The sequence below is a fragment of the Elaeis guineensis genome, chromosome 8, assembly GCF_000442705.2.
Source record: "Elaeis guineensis isolate ETL-2024a chromosome 8, EG11, whole genome shotgun sequence".
Taxonomy (NCBI): domain Eukaryota; kingdom Viridiplantae; phylum Streptophyta; class Magnoliopsida; order Arecales; family Arecaceae; genus Elaeis; species Elaeis guineensis.
Window position 1 is genome coordinate 9,921,152 of NC_026000.2, and position 10,174 is coordinate 9,931,325.

A 10,174-nucleotide genomic window follows, 5' to 3' on the forward strand; every position below is an offset into this window, starting at 1 on the left:
ATTTTGGAGCCTGTTTCATGTTCAGGACGAATCTTTCCAGGTACCCTTTTGGCATCGAAGGTCTCCAAATACGGGATTCTGTTACTCTGCAATGCATAATAACAAAATATGTAGGTAGTCTATCTGCCACGGTATTTAACTGGCGGTCAAGGTCTAATGGGTGATTACAACCAGCTGTAATGCCTTCCCTTGCACATGCCCGAACTGTTCGGTCAAATTAAACTGCTACCACTGACTCTTCTCGCTGCGGGTCTTTTTAAACAAGTAGATCCTTAAACAAACCATATTCTCTTGACTACCATATTCTCTTGACTGTACTTTTTACGAGGCATTTGAACAAACAAGACCAATCAGCTTCAACCAAATATAGGAGTATTTGTCACAGTATTGAAATAACGTAAAGATCTTATATATAATGGGTGACTACTACCAGCTCGAATACCTTTAATACTGGTCAACCAGATCAAAGTAGGGAAAAATAATATGGAGTTTGACCTTTTCCCTGGTCGATCGATTTGACCAAGCTCTATAGTTGGTTATTCGTCCTTCTACTTCTCCTGTCGTTTGATGTTAGGATCGACAAGATAGGACACAACTGTAGAAACTGTTTCGAATCTATACTAAAAAGAAGAGAAATCTTTTTATTTATCATTAGCTTCTTGATTCCCGGAGCTTGGAATTCTTGGAGCGTTTAGATCGAAAAGCTAATGTGCTTACCATATGATTTAGGGCTGGCTCATACGATCGAGTATGCCAACATCAGTTAAAACAATGTCTCCTCCCACTGCCTCTTCTGCTTCCTTTGAAGCCTTCTTATAGACTGGAACGTTGCCTGTTATGCATCATGCTATCCATCAATAGCACATTACCACCTGCTAAGCAGCTCTAGCTTCTTCCACCTCGGAGCTTAAAGTTGCCCCTACGGCACGGTAAGTTGTGAAGTGGATAGCATGGTGGAGGCCAACAATGGCCGAAAATGTGAAGTGGCAAGGATACACAGATACACATGGCTAGCTTATTGCCATGGTATGTAACTAACCCAGATTCCTTTCTTTGATGACATTGATCAATAATCAAAGCTTGAAGTTTCACTCCACAAATAGTAGTGCACTAACAAATTTCAATATATTAAACAATCCGAATTCCTCATTTAAGGATTTTTCCAGTCTCTTCAAAAGAAAACCATATAAAGGAAAACCAACAACAACAACAACAGGCACAAGCTAGTGCCTACTTGATATACTGAAGGAGCTGACTTTCATTGGGGTTGCGACTACCAATGGAGCCTCTGGAGAATCACTCACAGCAAAATTGTCATGCATGAAGCGGCTGTCCACAATGGATTCATCTTTTGGGACAATCTTGTAGCAGTAACAGCTCTTCAGTCCTTCCTGATTTTGATAGCACTCATGACTGCTGTTCTTCACTTGCTGAAAGTTCCAGATGATGCTGAATTTGCCGACGGTGGCAACAAGATGCCTTTCCTGCTTACCATTTTCAGTAACCTGTAGACAATGTGTGCCATAAGCAACATTTGTCAAGCAATCCACATAAAAAGAAAGGGAAAAAGATGGTAGAAAGTAGCATAGAAGCCTGTCTAGGTATCTGAATACTGAAGGTAAAGCTATCAACAGAACCTACACTTGAGTGTTCGGTACAATGCAAGTGCATGCTGAGGCTCAACCTGCAGCACAGCCAACTTTTTCCCATGTATTGCTCATAATTTATAAAATAAAGATTTCCAGGGTCAGAAAGGATGTGGCTGGAAAGAAGAATCAAAAGGCAATGCAGTTACATGATCATGTAGTATATGGTAAGAAATCTCGGATCAAGGAAAGAACACTGGTCGATTTTATAAAATAAAATTATGAAGGTTGGATATTTGTTCAAAAAGATTACTTGTTATTCGATTTTACTGACAACAGCTGTAACATCAAAGACTTGTTCAAGTAATATGAAACTAATCCATGAAACTGACCATATCTAAGCATATCATATTGCTCAAGACATTTCCAGCAATTATAGTGTGCTTTTCCAATATCGAGGCAGCAAAAGTTCATTTCATCAAAGCATTAGTTTTCTAACCCAGTGTTTAAACTAGCAAACTGATTATACATTCCCAAAAATTCAAAATTACAAGCTTTCCTTAGGACAAAAAATAAAGGCAATAAATTTAAATAATCCAAATGACAAGCATGCAGTAGTGTTTTTTTTTACAGTAGCAAGAGCAGGTTTTTTTAAAAAAAAAAAAAACTTATTTTCCATAGTAGGCAAAGGCAGATCTAGAGAACTCTCAGAAATTGTTTAAAAAAAATGCCTGGTAAACAATTTTTGTGACATGATAGCTGGTTCTTTATTCCAAGAGTAGCACATGAGAAGCCATCTCAGTGAACAGCCCATGAAGAAATCTGCTTTTGTATTTTAACATTTGCCGAGATGTAAAAGACTCAACAGCAATCTCCAGTTATTTTCTAGCTCATATGTTCAGCCAAATCAGTAACACAAGTTACACTCAGTAAAATGAATGCACTGCATCTATGATAATCTAAGTTGCAGCCATGACTTAAAACAACAGCCAACAAGCTGTCGAGGTACCTGCCTTAGGGAAGGGGTTGGTACTCAGGTACCTCATCAAGGCTATATGGCTGATCCCTTGTGCAAGCATGTACAACAGGCCGGCCCCTCTTAATGCTGGGTAAACGGAGGATCAGGTATTGAAGAACTTGGTATATATTGCCACCTAAAATTAAGATGCTTCCCCAACCCACCCCACAACTTCTTGCCATCAAACCCTGGGGTCAGCAGGGAGGAGAGCAGAGACGGCTGCAGCAGGAGGTTGATCTGCCAGCAGTGGACCTGGCAGTGGCTGGTGACAAGCTTGTTGTTTATTTTTTACCCCCTTCAACAACAGCTACCACTGATATTTTTGCTGTGACTATCAGCACCAGTTGCCTGTGTTCAGCCCCCTGACCTCTGGGCTCCTTCCTTGTCCCTAGGCACTGGGCAGTCCCCTTAGCCACCCATCCACCGGCTATAAACTTTTAAAATTTCTTTCATAAAAGCTCAAACCATATCCTCTCGTTGATGCAGTACCAAGTTCCATGCATAATCATGTTTCTACTTTGGATGTAATTGCTCCTATATTATGCCTATCCCCCACTAGCTAAAGAAAAACATTAGAAAAAAGTTCATAGAGAATTGGATATGCATTTAAGCAATTAAAAAAAAAAAAAAAAAAGGTACAAAGTACCAGCATATAATTAATTTTTATCGCCTGTAGGAACTGTGGAAACCATCATTATTTTCAGGTTTTGTCATTCAAAATGTGCCAGCGGATAATGTTCAACTGTAATGGGTACATTATGAGAAGAATTTGTCTGAAAAGTTGGCATTCTTTTGACTAGAAAAGAGGTAAATGCTTTACCAGCTAATCTGACTTACATCATGGTATGCATCCCTCACATTTTCAGAGCTCAATATCTACAATGTGCCCATTAGTATCAGTCTGTATTGTAGAATATTTTGGTCCATGTGTTAGAAGAAGTTAAGATACCAAACAGTTGATGATCATGTGACAAGGACTTTGAGAAAGAAAAGAAATTTAAAAAAAAAAATCCTTGATAGTTTGGTGGTTTGTAGGTGGGACATGTATCTTTTCCTCAAACTTTTAGACCTTCTTTCTGCTAAGAATTTCAGTGGATTGAATCAAAATTAGAATCTCCAAGTATTTATTAATAGACCAAGCCTACTGAAAAAATAGCTTGAACTGTTTAAGAGAACTGAGAATTAACCATGAACATCCAAGACCACAAGATATCAATTTCAATAGATAAAATCACAATCATAAGCATCAAGCCTTGCTCTGATTATCTGGGATTGGCAACAAATAAAATCATAACAAATATTATCAGAACTTTCCAGGATGAGAGCCTTAATAAAAGGCTAAGAACTAATAATTAATAGAGGATTAGCCTTTGCTGCAAAGAATAATATGCTTTGATGCAATACCAAATGTCTGTCAGAAAAGATGTCAAGAAGTACATTACTGTTTGCATAAATGATAAATCAACACCAAGCAAGATGTTAAGTTAATGCCTTTACCTACCATCAATTGGCAAGGGGAGGTTTCATTGTAACCATCTGTCTGGCAGTTGTATGGTTGCAGTGCCTCAGCAGTTCTATTGCATTCCATTCGCTCATCATGTAACATCTACTTATTCACTTTGAGCACCTAGGACTTGATCTATGCTTGCAGTAGTCTGTTGCATGAAGCCTAATCCTCAAATTCACATATTACATGAAGCAAGTTCTCATATAAGGCATTCATAAACTCAATCACAGAGCCCCAACTTCAGATGCCACATACTCTATTTGGGTGCACCCAAGACTTTTCATTAGGCATTACATATGTTGCTATTGGACCCTATTTCTATGTCATCATAATAGAAATCTTAGTTTGCCTTTCTTCTATTATTTTGTCAGCAATGTTTGCAATCCAACAGTCACCTTTGCCCTAGATGAACTGTAGTCAGTTTAGAGTATGATGATCATGAACAAACATGTGATTTGAAGGAATGATCTTTTAGCATTCCTTCTTATATACAACCATATATTGAATGCTTCCACTATCATTCTTTCCCCCACTCCCTTCAAGTAGATATCAGACCAAAAAGGATCCCTAATTGGTCAGTTGCCAAATCCTAAGATCTCTTTACCGATAATCTATTCAGACAGTTGGGTAAGTTCATCTAGTAACTAACATCATGCTAGTTTCATGAGTTTGTATAGTCATTTTCATTGGATAACGTACACATTTCAAAACTAACTAGTAATTAGCACATGTTAATAGTCTAATGGATGGCTTTGGTCATACAGGCTGTCTAAATGGACCAAAAACTTATGTTTGGAAATATACCTTGACATAAATAAGGACCTTCCTACCATATCTGAGCATGCCAGTTGTGTCTATTTGTAGTGCTGCATGTCTCTCCATGCCAACTGCTGTCTTAAGATTGCATGATAAATGTGAAAGAAACACAGACAGAAGCAAGTGCAAAAGCAGCGCAATTATGCATAACAGCAAGAACAAATCCATGGATGAAGCAGACATCTTACAGAATTTTAACCTCTATTTGAATCAAACAATGGATTTCACCAAGCTCTGGCACCACTTCCCATATCCAGATCTGTCTATTCCCCCTACCCCCTACCCCCTGCCTACCTTTTATATTTTTGTTGTTAGCAAAACCTCATGTGATTGTTTAGGCTTGTGAACAATGGTCATCCCATATCTGGTCTTTTTTCCATTTATCTGAGTATATTTACGTAATTGTGGTCATTATCAGTCATTTCATCATTTATTTAAGTAAAAAAAAAAAGGGAACTCATATCCATCAAAAAGTGTTTTATTAATACACCCACAAATAAACATGCACACATGCATATAAGCATGCAAAAACAGAAATGCACACCACATGTAATATGCTTATGAGGGAAAAAAGATAGTATGAGAATGTAAAGCGGGTCACTATTGATAGCTGCAAATATATGAACATTACTCTCTTTAAACCCCATATTTCTCTTGAAGAAACTCAAAACCATAAGTAATTTGCTTATTTTATGCACTACAAATATAACAAGTGACAAGGTCGTTTCAAATTCTACTTAAGTAATATTTAGTGATTTCATGAATTTATACAACACATCAAAAATCTATCCAAATATAAACTTACATCTGCACTTATAGAGATGTTCAAATCAGAAGAACAATGGACTTGAAAGCATGAAAAGTTAAAGCTTATCAAAATTCGACAAAATTGTTCCTCCCCCAAATGCTATGATGATGATGATGATGATGTTTTGAATCCCAGCAAGATAGGAGTATCCTAGCAATCCCGTCCCATTCCTATGAGACAATAGGATCAGGATGAAGCAAACCTATCCACATGGGTAAAGATGAAAGACGAAAAAAAGGAAAGGAAAGAAGAAGAAAAAGGAAAAAATAAAGGAACAAAGGAAGAAGAAAATGAGAAGAGAACGAAAGAAGGAAGAAAATAGAAAGAAAGAAAGGAAGGCAAGAAAGAAGGAAGAAAGGAAAGAAAAGAGAAGAAAAAGGAAAGAAAAAAAAGGAAGGAAGAAAAAAAAAGAAAGGAATGAATAAAAGATGAAAGAAACAAAAGAAAGAAAAAAAAATGTTAAAAAAAAGAAAGAAATAAAAGAAAGAAGAAGGGGAGACACTTGACCGCAATAACCGCCAGAATGATGTTGCGGTGGACTAGCAAGATATCTTGTTTCATAGAGAAATTGAGACATCCCCATGAGATTTAAATACTTGCAATTGAGAACTCATGTTAATATCACTGTCTTCTAAATCACAGTACAGCAGGCAGCTTACACTGAAAACACCATGATATATTATGCCTACAGATGCAAAACAAAATAAGCTAGAGAAAATTCTTAGGAGTTAACATTGCGCCAATTTAGTTTAACCAAGGAGATTGATATCAAAAGATTGGTACCTCATTCAACACATGAACAACCAAATGATTGGATGGATCAATCAGCATATTTTGAAACTAATGGTCACATTGTTCACTAGCTTGTTACATATAATATATTCAGATAACCAATGAGCTATAAACCTAAACTAGGAAGCTCTCCATATGCATTTGATAATTGATACTATGTGGTTCTAAAAATCAAGTTATAATCACTTAAATTTTGAGAATGTATAAACTCTGGTTATTGCCCTTATCTTAATCCAATCAGCTAGGTCAATTCTTAATCAACAGAATAAAAGGCAAAGAAAAGCCTGCCATACAAACCTAAATGGTTTTCTGGTTGGTGGCAGATCTAGTAAACAAGGCTTTCACTAGTATCACCAAATTCCTAAAATCACAAACATCGGTCCAAGAATTTAACAAGGCCTTCACATGTACTAAATATTAAGTTGCTCAGCAACAGCATAGAATTTGACTTTCTTGTTCATTGTGAAATTGTCATTAGAGCAGCAAAAATGAATATAAGCAAGAACTTATACTGAAAAATGTAAATATACTAATTCTAATCCGATAAAAGCAAGTTGAATATTTGTGAGCGATAGGATAATTTTGCATACTTACCCATGAGAACTGACCCCCATGGAACTTTTTGTTTGTCCCAGCTAGGTGTGAATCCAATGGAGTAAGCTTCAACAATCTTGGAGCTGCAATCCGGTTTCCCATCCGCCCACTAAAACCAGTCTTCTCCTTTCCATCCTTGTCCTTAAAGATGGTGCATATGAGGACCAAATACATGTCTGTTGTGCCCAAAATCCACTTCCCATCAAATGTAACATCCACATGGGTGATCGGAGACCCAAGCCCTGGAAAAGCAGTCTTTGCCATCCTCATCGAGTTCTTTGAGTACAGCCGAATCTTCCCATCAAGAGATCCCACCACAATAGACCCATCACCGGTTGCAGCAAAACACTGAAAATTAGTCCCTCTGGAGAATTGATGCCCCTGTGTCCAGTGCAATACAGGTGATTCCATTGAGTTCGCGAGGTGCTGAACCATTCCTCCACGGTCCCTCATGTCCCAACGGCACAACCTATTATCGTCCAACCCCAGAAAGGTGGACTCCGATGGGTCTAGTTGTGATCCTTTGCTATCATTTGTGATGTCTCTCATGGTAATATCAGTCCCATCCTTCTCAAATTTCCATTCTGTCACAACTTTCCCGGTTTCAATATCAAGCTGGTGGACACCAGTGGATTGTGGCCTCTCACCGTTGGAAGGACTCATCAACAACATGTTGGTTTCCGCCCTCATCAAAAGTGCCTTCTTTGGAGTAGAAAACCCACCCCTATTCCCATTACTGGAGAACCTAACTGACACACCCTTTCCATGGATCCCATGGCTAAAGTTCTTGACGACCTGAATGCCCGAATTGCTCACCAAGAAGCTATTTTCCAGCGCCCCCAATGCCAGGCTCTGAATCCCACCCTCACTGGCAGCCTCCTCGAACTCCTCCAAGAGGTCCTGATTCGTCCTGGACGGCGTCCTGGAGGCAGAGCTTGAGCTCTTCTCGAAGCTCTCCCCGGCATCCTCCCAAACGGAGTCATCCGCCTCCTCCGGCCTCGCCCACCCCAAGAAGTCCTTCCCGAAGACCTTCGCCCTGTTCTCCTCCGTCGCCTCGAGGCCGTAGCTATTCTCAAAGAGGCAGTTCTGGTACTCGTCGTAGAACTTCCGGTAGCCGTCAGGGGCAAAGAACTTGAGGGCCCAGACGCCATCGGCCACAAAATCGACGCGGCGCTGGTCTGGAAAGGGCTTGAGCTGCATCTCGGGGCCCACCAGGGCCCGGATCTTGGATCCGATGATCAGGAACCAGGGGCCGGTGGCGTCGTTGTCGGAATCGTCGGACGAGCGGGCGAAGGAAAAGGAGGTGAGCTTCTCGGAGGTGATCCAGCGGGCGGTGGGGGAGCTGCCGCCGATGTGGAGGTAGAGCTTGGCGGCGGTATTGGGGTTGTTAGGGTTTTGGGAGGAGAGAAAGGAGGGCTTGGAGTATTTGAGGTTGAGGGATTGGAGCTTCTCGTCGATGGCGTCGAGGGAGGTCGGAGTTGGGGTTAGGGTTTTGGACCGGCTTCGATCAGCGGGGGATCGTGAGGGTTGCTTTTCTTCTTCTTCTTCGACATTTTCTTCTTCGGTGTCGGAGTCGGAGAGCTCCAGACCCTCGCGACTCTGGGAGCCGCCCATGGCTCTCTACGTGTGTGTTTGCGTGTGAGAGAGAGGAAAGGGTTTGGGAGGGAGGTGAGGGTGGGGGTTGCGGGGTTCGGGACGAGAGATTTCAAATTTTGAACGAAGGGATGGGGTGGGGGTTGCGGGGTTCGGGACGGGAGATTTCAAATTTTGAACGAAGGGATGAGCAAGCGGTCGATGAAAAGGGCGTGACCGGATATAGCCGGTTGGCGTTGATTTGACGTTGCCGGGGAAGCTGGTGTTGGGTCTGGACTTGTCCGGTTGCCGACTTTCGACCAGCTTCGCGTTTGTGACTTGATAACTTCTGACCATCGAGGTTGAGAGTCAAGGATATCAACCACCTATTTGATGGCCCATTCGTAGATCGGGTCCTCACCGATCTAATTTTTATCCATCACAATTATGATGTGAGAGTGTGGAGTCGATCTTGTTGACTAAAAACCTCTTTGAAAGATTTGTTCGAGATCTGCAGACCTGTGACGAGTGCCAGGATTGATACTGCCTACATCTTGAGGATGACTGCTTATCCTAGGATAAAACTGTTTCTCTGAAAGATTGTCGGAATCATCTTCCAACATGCATTTTACTCCGAGATAGAGATATGGAACTCGAAGTATCCTGTCTGATATGTAGATTGTAGGATGAGTCAACAGAGCATGCTCTCTTACGATATCTGAGAATGAGGATGATATGGAGGAGTGTGGGTGGTTAGTCGTGGGAGGCAAGCGATGATCATTGACCGGACCATTTCCTGGATGCAATCCGTTGGAACACAATAGAGAGGTCTATCTATGCCTGAGGGGTAGGATGGTGTATGCCGCCCAGCAGATCTGGCTCTCTAAGAACAATTCGGTGTTTGCTGCTGAGGTGACTCCTGCTCATCGTATATTGGAAAGGGCCTATTGCTTGACTGCTGAGTTTAGCTACTTTGACGCTGTCAGTCCGCGCCTTGATGCATATGACTCCTGAGACTCTCTTGCTGCTCCTGCAGCTATCCGGAGGGTTATTTTCATTTCCTAGATAGCTCATCCTTCGGAATATATTGAGGTAAACTTTGACGGCAGTGTCAGAAGCAGCAAAGGTGGTGCTAGTTTCATTATCCGTAGACCTGACGCTCGATTGATGGCGATAGGAGGATCATTCTTATTGGAACCTTTCGTTTCAAGTGTTGAGCTCCGTACTGCTTGGGCAGGCATTGTCTGTGCTTGGTAGGAGCTGTAGACAAAGAGAACATGAGTGAGAAAGACTCGACTACCATGATAGACTGGATTTGGGGTGACACATCGCAATTCGAGGCCCATCCAGTTCTCCATGATATTCGGCTCTGCCATCGTAACTTCACTGGATTTCTGTTCACCATCTTTCGGGAGGCAAACAGTATCACTAACTGGATTGCTTTCTTTGTGGCTTAGCATGCTGATAAATGAACTTGGCGT

General features: G+C 41.1%; 1 protein-coding gene across 1 annotated transcript; it reads right to left on the reverse strand.

The window, feature by feature from the left end:
- Positions 1 to 1,126: 1,126 nt before the first annotated feature.
- LOC105050342 (protein CYPRO4) lies at positions 1,127 to 8,864 on the reverse strand. The gene is made up of 2 exons (XM_010930315.4): positions 7,122 to 8,864; positions 1,127 to 1,505 (listed from the first exon to the last, which is right to left on the reverse strand). Exons 1-2 carry the CDS (start codon positions 8,733 to 8,735, stop codon positions 1,224 to 1,226), a joined length of 1,896 nt encoding a protein of 631 aa, XP_010928617.1. The 5' UTR covers positions 8,736 to 8,864; the 3' UTR covers positions 1,127 to 1,223.
- Between the last annotated feature and the right edge of the window lie 1,310 nt (positions 8,865 to 10,174).